Raw genomic sequence first — 21,026 nt, 5'->3', positions numbered from 1 at the left:
TTTGATATTTATACGGACGAACCATTTGTCTATTCAATCAACCCAATTAAATCCAATTCCAACAGCATTGCTAATTGGAATTTATTTTCTAAAATATTTCATCTTATAAAACTTAATTCATCTGCCCTTTAAAACCCATATGTATCATATAATTAGAGAGAATTCATTCAGCAACAGGATCAATGTCTGATATACTAACTCATAACCCTATCACATACAAAGTACCAAAATTGAAAAGTTGAGCACAGTAAAAAAGAGAGTGCAAGTAGAAGAACAAAGTTTGTTTTTTCCTTTTCTTAAGATGCAGCAGCTTCATTTGTTGATGCATCCATAGGCTCTGCATCAGCTTTGTCACCCTCACCCTTCTTGCCTGCAATACTCATGTACCACCTTCAGTTTACTACATAATCCTCAAATATTTGCTTCTACTACATCAAATTTATTTTATCGGACAAAAGAACGTGTTATACGTTACACCGTACCTTTCTTCTTCTTCCCACCACCTTTTTTCTTTGTTTTTGTTCCCAAAGCTAACCATGCCTTGATTTCAGGATCGTCTATCGTCTTGGTTGGCTGCAGCTCCTGAAGTGGATGGGATGTGATCCGATCTGATCCATTAGGCATTAGCAGCACCGTGAATTTTATATGAGCAACATAATCCCCTGCAGGATTACATTCCAGATTGCATTAGCTCATAGTGTCAACATGGTACCATTTCATCTCCTATCACTATTAAACTAGATTTCAGCCATCATTTCTTACCAGGCTTCTCATGAAGAACAGGATATGGCTGCAAGAGGTCATGATTCACACATTCAACTAAACCCAGACGAGCTCTTTTCTCTTCCAAAGCCCTGTACATAGAAAATAGACATGAAGCACTGCACAACAGTAATAACCACCAACACATATTCAGACCAGATACGTTTCACAATTACAGACCTAGCAGTGAATGGGAGAATAGGAAATTTCTGATTTATTTCACTGAAAATAAATCTAGATGTCTTCATCTTTAAATGATAATTCTTGTCAACTGCTCTCTTATAAATTGTTGTCTGCTTCTCATCCAAGAGCTTGGGCTGTAATTTCAGTGCATGGAAATTTCAAGGACAAGATCAATAGACATAAGCATAGGCACAGCAACAAGGTTAAAAAACAAGAGACAATTACCTTGCCTTCACCAGTTGAAACAACTATATCTACTGCATAAACTTCATTTTCCTCAAACTCCGCATCATCAACTCTGGTATCTGGATTGGAGACGCTTAGTATGACTTTGTTTCCATCTATCACAAACTGCTTCAGTTGATGGCTAAGAACACCTTCAACAGTTTTGCAATCATAAGTTGCAACTACCTTCTGAATTGCATCCGTTACATCTTTATTCTGCCATTAAAACCATAACAAAAGACTTTAAGTACAACAGATAATATCAATTAAAGTAAGGATGCATGTACTAAACAATATAAATTACAAAGGAAACTAGTAACTAGTAATGCATTCATCAGAAAAGGAGGAACATTAAAACATTTCCCTATCAGAATAACTATGCCTCACTTGGATGTTGGTCCATAGCTTTCGAAAATTATTCATCGCATAGGGAAAATAGAATAGAGGAAAATTCGAAAGTCCAAACTATGTTAGATAATTTAAGGGTGAAAAAGAAAACAATCGATCTCCTGTGAGTTGGCTTCCCACTGCAACAGGTGGGTTAGATGGTCAAAACAGAGGGTAGAAAGCGACTCACAAAGGAAATGATCATAAATGATTCTCTATCAGTGTATCTACGACTAAAAGAGGCTATATTGGAACTAAATCCATAGCTCAGGGTTATCTTCATCACATAGGAATCATGTGAACCAACAAAAGATATATATATACACGAAAAAGAGTTAAACAAACCAATATTTCTGGACAGAGCAAGACTTTGAAACAATGAAAAATATAGCATTTACTTGACAGTATTTCTCAACAGTTAAATAAAAACAGTCATAAGATTGTACCCACTTTATGTTAGTGACAAAGAAAATGTTGGCCATGTAGAACAACTGGCATGATCCAATGAAAGATGTACTAGCCAAAGGCAGCCTAACATGACAAAACATAATACGGGCAACAGGGAAAAGAGGGGATGGATAAAAGACTGATCACCTCGGCAAAGTTGCCTATCCTTCAAATTTATATTATACATATTTCAATCACTTCTACGAATCAAATCAAAAGGCATAGTGTGTTGAGAGATCAAATCCCCTATCAGAGTAACTATGACAAAAAGCTTCATTTGAATGTAGATCCATAGCTAATAAAAGATATTAATCATTTAGGGGGCCAAAATTCATCATGTAAACGTAATAACTGAAAACGGTCTTTACACCCCCGCCCCCCCAATTCAACTTGAAAACCAAAAGCTCGGCTCAAGAATTATAGAATAAAAAATGCACAATAGCTAAAGAAAACACGAGAATAATAAAGAATGTTGCAGAGAGATATGTAGAACAATTACATTTTTCCCAGGCCTGACAAGCCTCAAGGCGACTTCAGCAGCTGTATTTGCAGCAGCAACAACATCAGCCTTCCTGCCGGTGACTGGCCCTTCCTGAACAACATGGGTGTGCGCAACTACAGCTATAAACCCATCAATGTGGCAACCCATATCACTGCATAAAGGGTAAGCATTAAATCCCAACAAAATATAAAAAAAAAGTCAAATTAAGCAAAAAATATAGTATATGGAGCTTACATCTTCACCATATCACCTTCTTGCAGCTCGGAGGTGTCACTAGCAAGTGGAGAGAAATGACAAACAGTGTTGTTGACAGAAAGACAAGTGGGGAAGGCAACACCCTTCTCAATCTTCTTCTTAGCATTCTTATACATATTGCCAGTTTGCCTTCACATTACATAAACAAACAAACAACAATCCACAAAATCTCTAATTTCATCATCAATAGTAACAATTATAATAAACTCTAAACACTGAAGACTAAAACCGTCAGCAACTAAACACTTACTCTCTGATAAATGCATCACCTTTCTCACAAACGTCACCAATCTTAGCTTTTGGTTTGCATTCTTTAACAACTAACTGCAAAGCCTCTGCAAATTTCCAAAGAGTATGAAACATAAACACAAAAATAGAAGAAATAAATGCCACAAAAAAGATAATATTAAATTCAAAAAACAGATTAACTGTTCACGATCTCAGCAGCGTTCTTGTATTTAGTAACAACTTCAGGGGAGGCGAGATCCAGCTCCATCTCCTCTCGTTCCTCGTCCGACATCGTTTTCGAAGCTTAAAAAAAGAATCTGTTGAATTCCTGGAAGGGGGAAAAAGAATATCAGTATCCGAAAACCAGTAATAATAATCGAGAGTCGAGCAAGAGAGACTGAGAGAGAAAGTAGCTCACTGAGTGAAATCGGCGGCAGCGAGTTAAGGAGCTAGGGTTTTGGAGAGGCGATTACTGAGAGTATATTAAATTGGTTTAAAAAAATGTAGGCAAAAAATGAAAGCTGAGGATAGGGTTGCGCTGCTCACCATAACGGCAGCGTTTCCTTATATGGGATTTTTCGTGTTTTTTCATTACAATTTTTTTTTTTTTACAATCACCGCTGGCCTTGCAGGGTTTTGCTTTTGTATGTATTTGTGGCAAATGTCTGAACACTCCTCCTAATTATGTGTTTTTGTCACTTTGACCTCTATATTTTCATATTTCAAATCACATTTATATAAAATAAAATAGAGAAAATAACCTCAGTGACCAAAAATCCCATATAATATACGATTTTAACCAACTTTTTCCGGATTTGCCAAAATGACCAACAAAATCGCAATGCGATCGCTAATTCGCAACGCGATATCCATTATCACAAATCAGTTTCCAGATTCGTAACGCGATTATGACTATCGCAATGCGATTTTCCAATTTCGCGTTGCGATTTTCCCAATTCGCAAAGCGAATTTAGAAAATCGCAATGTGAATTTGGAAAATCGCAATGCGATACTGACTATCGCAATGCGATACTGACTATCGCAACGCGATAATACAAAATCGCAACGCGATACTGACTTTCGCAACGCGATACTTACTTTCGCAACGCGATACTGACTTTCGCAACGAGATAATACATAATCGCAATGCGATTTTCAAAGCGCCATTAGTATCGCAAAGCGCATTTTATTTTCAAATTCCAAACACGAATATTAATATATTGGAACACTGAACCGTCCACAGTATATCCCGTAATCGCAACTCATAACCTAAAACCTAAAATCACAACTCAGTCTCATCTCCATCTCTTACTCTCTCACCCATCTCCGACGAAATCCATTCCCATCTCCGGCGAAATCCGTCTATCTCCATCTCTCAGAGCCACCCTCACAATCAGAAATGGAAAATCAACCAAATCAACCACCGAGGGTTAGTTTTTTTAATTATTTTCTTTTTAAAATTTTTGCATTATTATTAGGTTTTTCATATTGAAATTGATGATAAGTTTACTGGTAATTTCAATAATAGATTAACCATTTCACTTAGATTGCTTATTAAATCAACCAAGAATCGCAACGCGAAATGAAAATCGCAACGACAAAATCGCAACGCGATTTTATTCTCTCGTTGCGATAGTCAAATTCGCGTTGCGATTGTCATTTTCGTGTTGCGATTTTCATTTTCAGAAACTATTCTTCTTCTGCAAATTGAAACTTGAATGAATTGCATTACTTCAACCAAAAAACAAAGACAAATAAGAAATTCACAGTGTTGCAAATTTAAGTTTGAAGAATAAACTACTACTCTTTATGTTTATTATTGTTTTTAGTATATCTTCACAGTGTAGTTTTTGGTATATCTAACTTAGTATGTTTATTGTTTTTGTAGAACTTTTATTCGGCTCAATTGACCTTAAGAAATAAAGTCAGCCTGGCCAAAACAATTGCGTCGAAGCTTTCACCTGCACAAAGAAAAATGTTTGAGGATACTTGCTTCGGGCCATGGCTGAAAGTACAACATCCCGGTGGAGATGCGATATTGACACACCTGTTTCTTCAAACCATGACTAGCGATCTACCAGATACTATACAACGTCGTGATGAAGAGATATGGTTTGATTTTCCACCGGCGTATACGTGTTTTGGGCGGGAGGAGTTTTGCTTAATCACCGGTCTACGCTTCGGACACGATGATGTAGGTCGGTACACTAGACACATTACCCGCCCATCATGGTTATCCCGGGTTTTTCCTGAGCTGGAGAGGCCGAATCTACACGTGGAAGACCTGACGAGATTATTGAATAAGAAAGATGGTTTTACTCGGATGGATGACGTCGATGTTGTCCGAGTATGCCTTCTAATACTTTTGCATGCCGGCTTTTTAGGTAGAGAGGCCAGACAACCTATTCCGAATGATCTAATCAAATTGGTAGAAGACCTAAATGCGTGGAACCTGTTTCCGTGGGGCTCGTATTTATGGAAAGCTACATGGAATAAGTTATCGTCTGCCTTGGATGATCGAAAAAGTTTGCATGGCGATGGTTCCAAATACACTTTGACAGGCTTTATTTGGGCCTTTAAGGTAAGAATTTTTATATAATGTTTCCAAAATTATAAGTAATTATTTAACAATTACTAATGTTTGTTATTATATTGTTTGTAGATTTGGATATTTGAGGCCTTTCCCGCCATGAAAACATATGCAATAAAAACTTCAAATGATATTCCCAGGGCTATTTCCTGGAAGAGAAAACGGACCTTGCAATGGGAAGATTTACTACGGTATACGACAATAAATAATGTAAGTTAACATAAATACTACCATATGTTTATAAACAAGTTATTACTAGTACACGTTTAACTTTGTTGAGCTTTTATATTGTTAGGAGGCCAACACTCCATTACAGAGGCTGACACCCACGGAAGCTGAGCTTGCCACTGATTGGTGGCAAGCTAGTAAGCGTTTTTTTGATGGCACGGATGATGAGCAGCCTCCACTTCGGGAGCCATCACCTCACCCAGAGCTATCACCTCACCCAGAGCCATCACTTGATCGACCCGACTATACACCTCCACAACGACAGCCATCACCTATTCTGTCATATCATCGAGCCTCTTCTCCACCATCACCGCAAGATAGGCGACCGGAAAAGTTGCCACGACATTTATCTCCATGTTCTCCACCTCCACGAGATGAGTTAGGGGAGTTACGTGTTGAGGACAATGCCTTGCGTGAGGAGGTCGGTACTTTACGCAAAGACGATGATGCATGGCGTGTTGAGGTGTCTACTTTACGCGGTGAGGTAGCCGCTCTACATGAGATGGTAGCATCGTTGCAGAATGAGGTTCATACTCTACGCAACGAGGTAAGTTTAAGATTTTTCATATTTAACTTGATGATAAATTTACTTGTAATTTCACTTAGATTAACCATTTCACTTAGATTGCTTAATAAATTCATTTGGTTGCTGCCAATACTGCTAAACTGTTTTTGTTAGTATTTGTTTTTGGTTTTGTTTTTGTTTTTGTCTTTTGGTTGAAGTAATGCAATCCATTCAAGTTTCAATTTGTAGAAGAAGAATAGTTTACTTTCGCAACACGAAAATGACTATCGCAATGCGGAAATGGCTATCGCAATGCGAAATGAAAATCGCAACGACAAAATCGCAATGCGAAATGAAAATCGCAATGCGATTTGTGTTTCGCGTTGCGATTTTGTCGTTGCGATTTTCATTTCGCATTGCGATAGCCATTTCCGCGTTGCGATAGCCATTTCCGCATTGCGATAGCCATTTCCGCGTTGCGATAGCCATTTCCGCGTTGCGATAGTCATTTTCGCGTTGCGAAAGTAAGTTTCGTGTTGCGAAAGTAAACTATTCTGCTTCTGGAATGTTTATATATGTTGTCCTTTTAAATGTTTATATAAGTGCTTACTTCTGGAATGTTATCTGATGCATTTTGTGAACTATGATAGAATAATGACTTGGGTGAATACAATGCAAGTTTGAAACATATTTGTCTTTGTTTAATATCATGTATGTTTATTTACTGATTTATGTATTAATTTTTTTTAGCGGCCCGATAAGGTGGATGCTTTACGTCGGGTTTTCCTTGCACGACGGAGTTCACGCATCAGACGGCGTGCACGTGCTATTACGTCTCCGTTCACCCCAATGGTGCGAAGACTCCGCAAGAAGAAGTCCGACTCACCTGTCATCCCTCAAGAGTCCCCTCCAATCGTTCAAGAGGCCCCTATCATCCCTCAAAAGTCCCCCCCACCGTTCAAGAGGCCACTGTCATCGTTGAAGAGGTCTCTCCCACCATTCCAGAGCCCGATTCACATGGGGTAATATATCGAATTATTGATAAACCCCCACCGTTGCCGGACATGATGGATGAGAGTTGGATCTCGTATGAGTTACCGGCTAGTACCCTTCCGGTATCTGAAGTGGAGAGGAGACAACTACCGGAAACAATTCTGGATAATACCCTTTGGGCTAAGACCGCAGTTGATTTTTATCTACATGAGCGGAGCCAAGGGTGTTACACTGACATAAGCAAACTCAATGATGAGATGTATTTGTTGCTTAATCGGTCTTGGTGGGGTGTGTTATTAGGGGTTGAAGACAGTGGCTATTTCGATGGGGAGATAAGTCTTATATATGATTTTGATTAATTTTTTTAAAAATTAATGTAATTCACTAATATATGTCATTTTTTGTAAAACAGCATATCGATGCGTGGGTGTCATGTCTTTTAATAATAAGGAAACTTAGGAAAAATAAAAAAAATTCGCGATATACAATAATGCCGGCGGCTTTTCACGCAGTTCACTTGAAGAATCAACGAGATGAATCATTTTCGTTGGGCAATGAACAAGCTAAACTTTATCCTGCATGGTGGGAGGTCGATAAGGTTAGTGTTTATTTTTTAAATTTTTTAAAGGTGTTCATAAATAAGTGCGCAAATAAATGAATTATTACTTATGATTGTAGGTGTTTATCCCTGTTTTGGAACGTCGTAATTGGCTTCTCGTCCAACTTCAGCTCCCATCCCTGAAGATAATAGTATATGACAGCATGATAAATTACATATCACTGTCTGATTTGAGAGATATTATCAAGGGATGGAGCTCTCATTTGGCTAAATTCTTGGATGAGATTAATTATTGGACTCATTCTAGACACAAGAAGCCAAAGAAGTTCAATGTCACAGTTGTCAGAGACGAAACCGCGCCACAACAATCACCGGGAGCCAGAGGACATTGTGGTCCTCTCGTATGCATGTGCTTGGTGCGTTTTACGACGGGAAGCACAGAGTTTCTACCTCCCACCGATAGAGATAGAGCTGCAGTAGGCTTGTGGTTTCGGCATTATATGGCTAGAGCGATATATTCGAGACGCTGCTTACCTGCATCCGCTTTATGAAAGTATCCATTGTTAATTGGTAAATCAAATGCAAGTTTTGTTAACATATATACTCCTTTTGGTTTGAAAATGTTTGGTTAAGTACCTAGAATTCAATAATTTGCTGTTTATGGGTTTTAGATGTGTAGGAAGTCTTGTTTGAGCAAATGTTTGGTTTCTGCAGGTTAATCCTTAAGTGAGCTGCGTGAAATGGATGTACGGGTGCAAAAGTTGATTCATTGATTCAATAATTGATGAGGAAATAAGAATTATTATTATTTTTTGATTGTTTAGTTGATTTGTAAAAGATGGTGCCAGAGGGAAACCCTAGGGTCTGATACCCTAGGGACACGCGGCCGCCGTTGCTATCTCGCCGCCTCCGCCGCTGCCACGTCCCAACCGAAGACTCCAGAAGATAATATACCAGCCGTCCACGCCATGGCTACTCGGTGAGTCACCACTGGTAGTCCGGTGACTCACCGAGAGCCCTTCTTCGGACCGGTCCGACAGCTACAACGGTGGTGGCTATAAAAGCCACCACCCATCTGCGAAAAAAAAAAAGGACAGAGATATAGAACGAGACAGAGAGACAAAAAAAAAAAAGAATAGAGAGAGACATAGAAAAAAAAACAGAGAAAATACAAACTAATACCAACGATCTCAGCAGCAAGAAAACCAAGAAAAAAAAAGAAAAAGGAAGAAGAGACTTACCGAGGAAGCCTCGACCACCGGATCTCGCCGGATACAACAAAAACCGAAGGTATATTTGTAGATCTGCTCCGATTGGGAGTCGTTTAACGAAAAAAAGTATCGGGACCGTCATTAGGACGGTCCGATCTACATTTAGATGTAAAAAAAAATTTTCCGGCCACCGAAGACGGTGGCCGGCTGCGGTGGTTGACGGCGGATGAACGCTGGCTAACGGCTGCCGGCCGGCTGAGCTCCTCTCAGTTTAGAGAGAAGACAGAGAATTCTTCTCTCTGTTTGAGAGAAAGAAAAAAAAAAGAAAGAAGAAATGAAATGGCTGGCCCTTCGGGCCAGCCGATTTGGACTCTTATAGTCCTTCCCGAACGACGTCGTTTCGGGAAGGACTATGCGCGTAATTATGAAATAGTTAAACCCCGTCCGCAGTCCTTCGTATTTGTAAATTTTACATTTTAGTCACTAAATTGAATTTATAATATTTTAATTTAGTCTTCGAATTTTAATTTTATTTATTTTAGTCCTTCATATTAAAATAATATATTTAGGATAAATTACAGATTTAATCCATTAATTTTAATAAATAATATTTTAATCCTTAGTTTATATTTTTAATTTATTTGATTCTAATATCCAAATTTTAGATAATTTTATTTTAGTCACCAAATAAAGAAATAACATATTTAATCCCTGTAATTTAGATTAATTATGAATTAGATTTTTAATTTTATTTTTTCATTTATTTTATATGTTTTCATTTATTTTATTGTTTTTAAATATATTGTTTTAGTAGTATTTGTATTTTTATTATATTATTAAATATTTTATTAAATATTTTTTATAAATATATAATAAATAGTATTTTTTTAAATATTTATTTTTAATATTGAAGAAAAAGGACAGTCTTAATACAACTGGATGTCCTATTCTGATATTTTAAAATTAAAAAGTAAACCATATTATTTAAATTAATATTTATAAATATCAAAGAAAAGAGCTGTCTTAAGGCACCTAGAAGTTCTTTTCGGATATTTTTAAATAAATAAATATTTTTTATATAATTTTGAAATAATAGGATTATAAATTAAATATATTTTTGAATTTTTAAATTTTAATAATAGAGACAATTTATAATTAAAAAGTACCAATTTTGGGCGTTGTAGGGGTGCTAATCCTTCCCTAAACGTAACCGACCACGAATCCCTTTTTATTATTAAAAAGAACGAATTTTTGGTTATAAAACGCATATCAGTTCATCTTTTAAATATGGTTTTCTTAAAAACTCTTTTAAAAGATAATTTTTAGGTATTCGACCTACCTGATCCAAAAGGCCGATGGCGACTCACAAATTATTTTCAAAATTATTTATTCACATCAATTTCCCCGCCAAATTTAATATTTCGTGCCCGGACAAAAACCGGTTACGACAGCTTGGCGACTCTGCTGGGGACTGGTCAAACTTTTAAAAATTTAATTATAAATTGTCTCTATTAGTTAAAAATTAAAAATTTATATATTTAATTTTTAATTCTTTCTTTTCATTCTTTTTATTTATTTATTTATTATTTTTATAATATTTATATGTTTTATTTTATTTGCAAGTATTTTATTTCAGTATTTATTTTTCTGTCAAAGGTTTGAACATTTCTGCTCACACACAACACTTGCATTGCATTACATGAAGCTTTATAATTGAGTTGTCCCTTTTAAGTGGAAGTGAAAGCGACGTCTTCGTGAGAATTTATTCTCCGTGTCAGACCTAGCAAGTAACTTTCGGGGTTCATATGCTCTATGTCTTCGTGAGAATTTATTCTCTGTGTCAGGCATAGAGAAATGTATCCCCTCGAATTGAACTCGATCCACTTTAGTCTGTAATGGACTAGGATTGAGGGTTAGCAGCCTAAGGAGGCACTAACATGGACAATTCGAGTACCTTTACTCCTAGATCTGAAACCCTGCATATAAAAAACCTTAGAAACTCTTCCAATCCGAAGTCATGCCAAAATTTTGTCCAAAATAGGTGTACACACAGGAGAAATAAATTCTGTCTTTCCTGTTAATTTATTGTTTAAATTACATGTTTATTTAAATTATTTAAATTCAGAAAAGCATGTTTAAATAAAGAATTTATGTAAATGTTATTATTAAATTTCTTTATTATGTAAACTAATTTATTTTCTTTTTGGGTGTTCTTTATTTTTCTGTTTGCATTGCATCATACAGGATAAAAGACATTGATCCTTGTGTTAATTGTCTCATTGGAAAGCCTACATCTATGGATAAAAAGTGTTCAAGTCAAGTAATTCTAAACTCAGAAGTAAGACAGTGGGCTGAAGATTTACAAAGACAAGAAGGAGACAGTCTGCAGGATGATTATGTATCTGACTTGGCCAGTTATGCTTCAGTTTCACTAAAAAGAAATGATATGCAAGATTTGCGAAGCATTTGGGAAAGTTGGGATTCAAACAAAAAATTGCAGTTTTATCAGACTTACGGAGACATCCCATATTTGCTCTATGTTGAAGTTGATGATGAATTACTCAGAGCCCTAGTTCAATTCTGGAATCCAGGGTACAATTGCTTCACTTTCAATAAGGAGGACTTGGTCCCTACTATTGAAGAATATACAACTTTGTTACATCTTGAAGGTGCTTTGGAGAATCGAATATATTCAAAGTCAATTAAAACTCAGCCCTTTCGAGTTAAATTAGCAAAGATTGCTGGGGTACGAGAAGAATGGGTAGCATCCCGTACAAAACAAAAAGGCGAAAGCGAAGGCATTGCTTGGACCAACATCAGAGAGCTTATTCAGAGTCATCCAGACGCTAAAGTACGATTCGATCTATTTGCTCTGGGTATATATGGTATGGTCATATTCCCAAAAGTATTGGGATATGTTGAAGCTGTAGTGGTAGACTTATTTGAACAGCTACCGAAGAAGATTAATCCTGTTTCTGCCATCCTAGCAGAGACCTTCAGATCGTTAAATGCTTGCAGAAGGTTAGGAGGTGGACGATTCTCAGGGTGTACCCAGTTGTTATATGTTTGGATCCGTAGTCATTTCTGGAGGACGGAAAAGGTTTCATACCGACGCTTCAATACGGATTATTCACCATTAAAGGAATTTCTGGAGCAGGAATGGCCTAAAGAAATTAAGAAAGATATGTGGATTAATGCCTTTCGAAATCTGCAAAGCAATGACGTTGTTTGGCGAGCCCCGTGGCAAATACAAAGGGAATTCTTTTACAGGTGTGGTGATTACAATTGGATAATGCTGCTCGGATTATGGGGAGGAATTGGATATGCACCACTTCTGGTTATAAGACAGTATGAAGGTCGTCAATTTGTACCTGTCACTGCTGGACTACAGTCATCTGAGTTCGCATTCCACAGCAAAAATTATAAAAGAAATATCATGGAAGCCGTTATAGCTTGGAAAACAACTTTTTGTATTCGAGCTAAAGCAGCAAAAGAAATGCTAACTCCTGATTATGAAGAATGGAGATCTGTCAGGAAAAACGAAAATATTCCTCTACCAGATCAAAATGAGGATATTTCTATGGAAGATCGCATCAAGTTGGTTCCATCAGAGATTGAAATCCTGAGAGCTGAGTTTGAAGCAGAAAGAGAAGGTTGGTCGAAAGAATTAGAGCAAATGAGACAAGATAAAGCTATGTTAGGGGTTGACATTGACTTTCATTCATCACAATGTGCAATGTTGAGAAAAGATAAAGAAAAAGGTGAGGATGAGTACAGAGCCTTACAGAAAAATTACCAGGAGTTATATAAATCCCGAAAATCATCAGGACCCAGCCAATTGACGGTACAGATGACCAGAGAATTGAACATTGAGAAAAGACGAGTTGAAGATCTGAAAGGAAAGAATAGCCGTCTACTCAAAAGCCTGGAAAAAGGAAAGCAAAAAATGGAAGATTTCGAGGTCGACAGAAGAGAGCGAATTATAAAACACAAGGCTGAACACCGCGAGATCATGAATGAAATGCAAAGAGAAAGAGATCGAGCCAAAGATTTAGAAGAGATGAAGAATGACATCTTTGTTAAATTTGAAAGCGAGAAAAGTATCATGTTCAAGGGATTTGAATCTGAAATGAACCAGTTGATTGCTGAGCTTGAAGTCAGAGACCAAAAGATGGAAGAATCCAATGTTGAAAAAGAAAAATGGGAGTTAGAAAGAAAAAATTTCAATACCAGACTTGAGGTAGAGCAGGAAGTAGCTAGCAATTGGATGCAAAGATGCAGAAACAAAGATGTTCAAATCCAGAAGCTTAATCAAAGAACGCAAGAAGCACGAACAAAACTTGAAGAGGATCTGGATCAGTCTAGAAACAAAAACTCAGAGTTTAATGCTTACATTTTGCAACTGGAAGAATCATTGTTTCAAGAAAAGGTTAGTCTAGGACCTAATGATCTCAAAGAAAGTAATGAGGAAAATGCTTCACTGCGAAGACGCATTAGAGATCTTGAAAAAATTCTGCACAATTGTCAAGTCAGAATCACTGAGTTAGAGCAAACTCTTGAAGGAACAACTGGACAATGGCAAAAGTCAACTGAGTTCTATGTCGAAAGAAGTGAAGAAAGAAGCAATATGGTGTTCGAGGCCATGGTACAAATGAGCGAGGTTGCCAGATATGTTGGGGAACTAGCTGTTGAAGCCGAAATAATTGAGCATCAAGTTGATCCAGTTTCTAAGTATGGAAAGAAGGTTTCATGGTTAATGAAAGAAGTTATAGAGCTTAATAGGAAAGCTATGCCTTATCTGTAGTTCTAAAATATTATAAAGAAACTTTTGTATGCCGATGGAAGTTGTTCTATGACAGTTAACTTTTTGGGATCAATGTTTTTACATACATGCATTTTGCATACATTCATCATTCATTTCATAATTTTCACTATGAATTATTTTATTTATTAAGTTAAAATTCATCAATTAAAATTTGAAAAAATAATATTAAAAGATTTTTCAATCGCAGTTACTCTGGCCAAAAGAGAAATACTACATCACTACAGTACTAGACAAGCTACTAAGAGAATTATGGAGGATAAAATACAGCGTATTGAGGAACAGCATCATAAAGAACAAGAAGAAATGAGAATGAAGTTGGAAAAAATTGAAGCCAGTATTGCAAATTCACAAGACAGTATGATGAAGAAGATAGAGGACATGTTTAAAAGGCAGGCTATCAGTGGAAAAATGCATGAAAATCCTGTATCTTTCGACCAAGAACCCATATATCCTCTAGGTTTTTCACCAGAACCAATTTATCACTCTGGTACTACCCCTATACAAATCAATGCTCGTACATCTGCATTACAAGAAGCTAAACCACATGAAGATCAACAAGTGGATCCCGCATCTTCAAGCAAAAATCCGCTTATATCAGATGTGAAAGTAGGGGATCTTAATACTGATCAGTTGATCCCAGATTTGAATGAGCTAAATGAGAAACAAAAAGTAAATGAAGAACTGACCAGACAGATCAAGAGCTTAGAAGAGCGAATGAAATCCGTGGAAATAACTGAATCATTCTATGGATTTGATGCTAGTGAGTTGAGTTTGGTTCCAGACCTAATCCTCCCTATCAAGTTCAAAGCTCCCGAATTTGATAAATATAATGGTACTACATGCCCTTCATCCCACATTACTATGTTTTGTCGAAGAATGGCAGGATATGTGAAGGACGAAAAATTGTTAATTCACTGCTTCCAGGATAGTTTGACAGGACCGGCTTTAAAATGGTATACTCAATTGACCAAAGCCAACATTAGATCTTGGAAAGATTTGGCTAAAGCATTTTTAGAGCAGTACCGCCATGTGACAGACATGGTCCCTGACAGATGGACTCTTCAAAACTTGGAGAAAAAGAATAATGAAACATTCAGACAGTATGCCCAGAGATGGCGTGACACTGCGGCCCAAGTTCAACCACCTTTGTCAGAAAAAGAGGCCACAGTGATGTTTGTCCATACATTGAAGGCTCCTTATTTAAACCATCTAATGGGGAATGCAACCAGAAATTTTGCAGATTTGGTCATTTCTGGAGAATTAATTGAAAATGTCTTGAAAAGTGGCAAGATTGAATCAAATGATGGGTCTAGTTCCAAAAGACCTACGTACCGGAAAAAGGAGAATGAAGTCAACAATGCAAATTCTTACAGCAAGGATTCATCGAAAAGTGTTACAATAACCCAGCCAAGGGTTAAGAAAGAGGAAACAAACACTAATCGAGCAGATTCCAGAGGATCTCGAAAGGAAAATGAAAGGTTATCTTTTACACCTTTACCAGTACCATATGCAGAGATCTATGATTCGCTGTTAAAAGCAGATGTTATAAGGCCCTATCCTTTGGTTCCCATGCAACCACCATTCCCTCCTTGGTATGATACAAAGGCACACTGTGTTTACCATGAAGGAATTACAGGACATTCTATTGAAAACTGTCTAGCATTCAAAAGGGTGGTTCAAAATTTGATCAACACTGGGAAGTTGGAATTCAATACACCATCCGCATCAAGTCATCCATTGCCAAATCATGGAGATAAAAACGTGAATGCAATTCAGGAAGAGAACAGAAAGAAAGCAAAGACTGACATTTCTGAAATTAAATCTCCATTTGTTTGGATATTCCAACAGCTTTCTTTAGCCGGTATAATTCCACAACAATTCAGGCCAAAGCAGAATGAAGGCAAGAATTATTGTGAATATCATCAGGAGAAAGGGCATAAAATTCAACTATGTCCTGAGTTTAGAAACTTGGTGCAAAAATTGATGAACAACAGAGAAATAGAATTCTTTGAAGAAGAACCCGGGAAAAAAAAAGATGATGTTTGCTCATCAGAGGATTCTAAACCAAATCAAAGAATAAATGATCCTGTAATCATTAATGTGAAATCATCCACGGTGATTCCGGCACCAATAAGGCCAAAAGTAGTTATTACCACTCCTCTACCATTTCCATACAAAGATACCCGCAGGGTACCTTGGAATTATACTACCAATGTTTCAATGGTAGGAGGATCTGATTCTCTAGATAAAACAGAAGAGAAAATACAGAGTTTGAGTACTACATTGACGTCTGAAGCAGTGAGCGAGGTCGGTTTCTTTACAAGAAGTGGGAGATGTTACTCTCCCGAAACATCCAATGCTTCAGAACAAGTGAAAGCAAAAGGAAAAGCCATGGCAATACCTCAGAAGGTATTTGAGGATGAATCCCTTCCAGCATTCAATGAACCTGTGACAGAAAAGCAAGCTCAAGAATTTTTGAAATTCTTGAAACATAGTGAGTATAGTGTGGTTGAACAACTACACAAACAACAGGCGAGAATTTCTATTCTTGATCTTTTGATGAATTCAGAAGCGCATAGGAATGCTTTGATGAAAATCCTCAATCAAACATTTATCCCCGAAGATATATCCCTCAATAAACTTGACAGAATTGTGGGACATATAGCCGCTGTCAATTACATAACGTTCACAGATGATGAAATACCAGAGGGCGGAATGGGGACAGTAAAAGCTTTGAACATCACGACACATTGTCATGGTCATGTGTTGCCAGGAGTATTGATTGACAATGGATCCGCTCTCAACTTGATGCCCCTAGTTACACTTCAAAGAATGCCTCTGGATCAATCACACATGAAGAGTTATCAGAATGTGGTACGAGCATTTGATGGTACTCAAAAAGAAGTGCTTGGGAAAATGGAAATACCGTTGTTAATTGGCCCAGTCGTGTACAATATTGACTTTGTGGTTATGGACATCCACCCCACATATAATTGTCTATTAGGGAGGCCATGGATTCATTCAACAGGAGCCGTTCCTTCTTCATTACATCAGAAATTGAAATTTGTTGTTGATGGACAACTAATATGCGTCAGTGCTGAAGAAGAAATCATTGCGTCTGTAACAAGCGATGTTCCATATATCGACACCAATGATGAGGCTCTTGAATGCTCTTTTCGAGCTATTGAATTTGTAAATGCAACCTTTATTGCGGAAGGAAGCAAAATTCCATATCCCAAATTGTCTGATTGCACCAAGATGACGGTACAACAAACTTTAGGCATCGGAGCTAAAGCTGGGAGAGGTCTAGGAAAGAATCTTCAAGGGATTTCAGTTCCTATCAGTATAAAGATGAAAAAAGACCGTTTTGGGCTGGGATTTAAGCCCAATCTTCAGCAAAAGAACAAAGAGATGAAAAGAAGATGTGAAGACAGAAAGGCAAAATTGAAAGGGGGAGAAATCCTTTGGAAACACATGTCTTTCCCACAGTTGAAGACCATATTCAGATCAGGGGGAACAATTAATGTGGAACAGCAGCTTGTTGAAGCCTTTAAAGAAGAAAAGTTGACAAAAGATCAAGACATAGTTGAAGAAGCTATGAATGGATTATTTATCAACATGATCATGAATGACAACAAGACTGGCAAGTACTTGGATAGGATTCGACCATGTCTTCCTGGAGAAACACTCACCAATTGGACCACTGAAGATCTTCCTATAGTTTTTAATATTAATGCAGAGTAATATTCAGAACTAATCTTTATGTTTAGCTCAAAAATATGAAAACTTTTTGTTATCTTGTAAAAGAAATTATGTTAAATATAAGAAATTTTCTTTAAAATTTTCAGATGGCAATCATTCTTTACATTTTCTTACATTTTTACATTTATTTATTTTCATAAATTTACTATATTCTTTCGGAAATGTTCCGACTTAAATTTGCAGGTGTCACCGTGTTAATAGCATGTTTATTCCTAGATTTAATCCAGTGATAAATTTAGAGCAGCCTATATGTCTGGAAGAAATCAATGGTTGTGAAGATGAACTGGAATGTGATGTTCCTACTGAACTATTAAGATTGGTAGAAAAAGAGGACAAACAAATTCTACCACACAAGGAAGAGGTTGAGACTGTGAATTTGGGAACAGATGAAGAAATAAAAGAGGTGAAAATTGGTACCACTCTGACAGTCCAGATAAAACAAGAATTGATAAATCTCCTTCAAGAGTTCAAAGATATCTTTGCATGGTCTTATCAAGATATGCCTGGTTTAAGCACAGATATAGTGATACACAACCTTCCAATCAATCCAGAATATAAACCAATCCAACAAAAGCTCAGAAGAATGAGGCCAGAAATGTTGTTGCAAATCAAAGAAGAAGTGATGAAACAAATCAATGCAGGTTTCCTACAGGCATCTAAATACCCAGAATGGGTAGCCAACATTGTTCCCGTACCTAAGAAAAATGGAAAAGTTCGAATGTGCGTGGATTACAGAGATCTCAACAAAGCTAGTCCGAAAGATAGTTTTCCATTACCCCACATAGACACATTGGTGGACAATACTGCAGGGCATGCATGGTTTTCATTTATGGATGGCTTTTCAGGATATAATCAGATAAAAATGAATCCTGAAGATATGGAGAAAACAACATTTATAACCATGTGGGGCACATTCTGTTATAAAGTGATGCCATTTGGATTGAAAAATGCAGGGGCAACATATCAAAGAGCCATGGTAACTTTGTTTCATGACATGATGCACAAAGAGATTGAAGTATATGTAGATGACATGATTGCCAAATCCAGAACGGAAGAAGAACATATTCAAAATCTGAGGAAGCTTTTCCAGAGATTGAGGAAGTATCAATTAAAGCTTAACCCTGCTAAATGCACTTTTGGGGTAACTTCTGGGAAACTTTTGGGATTTGTAGTCAGCAAAAAAGGAATTGAGATTGATCCAGATAAAGTAAAAGCAATTCAAGATCTTCCACCACCCAACACAAAAAAAGAAGTTCGAGGCTTTTTGGGGAGATTAAATTATATATCTCGGTTCATTTCTCAATTGACTGACAAATGTGATCCAGTGTTCAAATTACTTCGAAAGAACAATCCTGAAGTCTGGAATGAAGAATGTCAAGAAACTTTGGATATTATTAAGAAATATTTATCCAATGCCCCCATTTTAGTATCACCAATACCTGATAGACCATTAATTCTCTACTTGACGGTCTTCGAAAATTCGATGGGATGTGTACTAGGACAGCATGATGAATCAGGAAGGAAAGAAAAAGCTATTTATTATCTGAGCAAGAAATTTACTGATTGTGAAGTTCGATATCCACCAATACAAAAATTATGTTGTGCCTTGGTGTGGACTACTCGAAGACTCAGACAATATATGTTATACCATACTACTTGGTTGATATCAAAACTTGATCCTTTGAAATTCTTAATGGAATCACCAGCTTTGACAGGCAGAATGGCTAGATGGCAGATGTTATTATCTGAGTTTGATATTGTATATGTCAACCAAAAAGCGATAAAAGGAAGTGTCATAGCTGATTTCCTGGCCAGTCGTGTATCAAATGATTATCAGCCTTTGAACTTCAATTTTCCTGATGAAGATTTGTTATACATATCCATGAATGAAGAAGTCAAAACAAATGATGAATTTGCATGTTGGAAGCTTTACTTTGACGGAGCATTTAATGCTTTGGGACGAGGAATTGGGGCAGTGTTAATTTCTCCAGAAAATATTTATTATCCCTTTACAAGCAGACTAGAGTTCTTTTGCACCAATAATATGGCGGAATATGAAGCTTGTGTCATGGGATTGAAAGCAGCTATAGAAAGAAAAATCAAATTTCTCAAGATATATGGAGATTCATCGTTAGTGGTGTATCAATTGCGAGGAGAATGGGAAACAAAAGATCCCAAATTATTGGAATACCGAAATTTTACACTCGAATTAGTGAAAGAATTTGAGAGAGTTACCTTCAATTATCTCCCTCGAGAAGAAAATCAGATGGCAGATGCTTTGGCTACATTAGCTGCTATGTTTCAGGCAAATAAGAAAGTTGATATGATGCCAATCAAAATGCAAGTGTATGAAATTCCTGCACATTGTTATAGTGTGGAAGAAGAGGTAGATGGTAAACCATGGTATCATGATATCCTGCAATATATCAAAAATCAAAGTTATCCACCAAATGCATCAGAAATTGATAAAAGAACCTTGAGAAGAATGGCTGTTGGATATTTTCTTGATGGAGAGATTATGTATAGAAGAAGCAGTGATCAAATGCTGTTGAGATGTTTAAATACCAGTGAAGCTCGAAATGTCATTGAAGAAGTACACAGTGGAATATGTGGAACACATGCAAATGGTATTTCCATGGCCAGAAAAATAATGAGATATGGATACTATTGGGCTACTATGTACACAGATTGCATTGATTATGCAAGGAAATGTCATAAATGCCAGATATATGCAGACAAGATTCATGTACCCCCATCTCCTTTACATGTAATGACAGCACCCTGGCCATTTTCTATGTGGGGAATAGATGTCATTGGAACAATCACACCAAAAGCATCGAATGGACATTGTTTCATCCTTGTGGCAATTGATTATTTTACCAAATGGGTTGAAGCTGCTTCATACACCAATATTAAGAGGTCCACAGTCTGCAAATTCATAAAGAAAGAGATAGTTTGTCGATATGGCCTACCAGAGAGGATCATTACAGATAATGCTCTGAACCTGAATAACAAAATGATGATCGAACTTTGTGCACAGTTTAAGATCAAACATTCAAACTCAGTGGCGTATCGTCCAAAAATGAATGGGGCAGTTGAAGCAGCAAATAAGAACATCAAGAGAATCATTACAAAGACTACTGAAACTTACAAAGATTGGCACGAGAAGTTACCTTTTGCTCTATATGCATACCGAACTACTGTTCGAACATCTACTGGGGCAACGCCTTTTTCTTTAGTCTACGGGATGGAAGCAGTCTTACCAATTGAAGTTGAGATTCCATCGCTCCGAATATTGAGAGAAATAAAATTGGATGAATCTGAATGGATCCAAGCTAGATTTGATCAATTGAACCTTATTGAA

General features: G+C 36.9%; 1 protein-coding gene across 1 annotated transcript; it reads right to left on the bottom strand.

Annotated features, from left to right (window-relative positions):
• Nucleotides 1-293: 293 nt before the first annotated feature.
• LOC120204537 (ERBB-3 BINDING PROTEIN 1-like) lies at nt 294-20,292 on the bottom strand. The gene is made up of 12 exons (XM_039204591.1): nt 20,281-20,292; nt 6,589-6,596; nt 3,408-3,461; nt 3,191-3,317; nt 3,012-3,096; nt 2,741-2,890; nt 2,504-2,657; nt 1,171-1,386; nt 943-1,079; nt 763-854; nt 483-662; nt 294-370 (listed from the first exon to the last, which is right to left on the bottom strand). Exons 4-12 carry the CDS (start codon nt 3,279-3,281, stop codon nt 297-299), a joined length of 1,179 nt encoding a protein of 392 aa, XP_039060522.1. The 5' UTR covers nt 3,282-3,317; nt 3,408-3,461; nt 6,589-6,596; nt 20,281-20,292; the 3' UTR covers nt 294-296.
• Nucleotides 20,293-21,026: the final 734 nt, after the last annotated feature.

This window comes from Hibiscus syriacus, unplaced genomic scaffold, assembly GCF_006381635.1.
Source record: "Hibiscus syriacus cultivar Baekdansim isolate YM2019G1 unplaced genomic scaffold, ASM638163v2 tig00011079_pilon, whole genome shotgun sequence".
NCBI classification, from domain to species: Eukaryota; Viridiplantae; Streptophyta; class Magnoliopsida; order Malvales; family Malvaceae; genus Hibiscus; species Hibiscus syriacus.
This window is presented reverse-complemented; position numbering and strand designations above follow the sequence as displayed.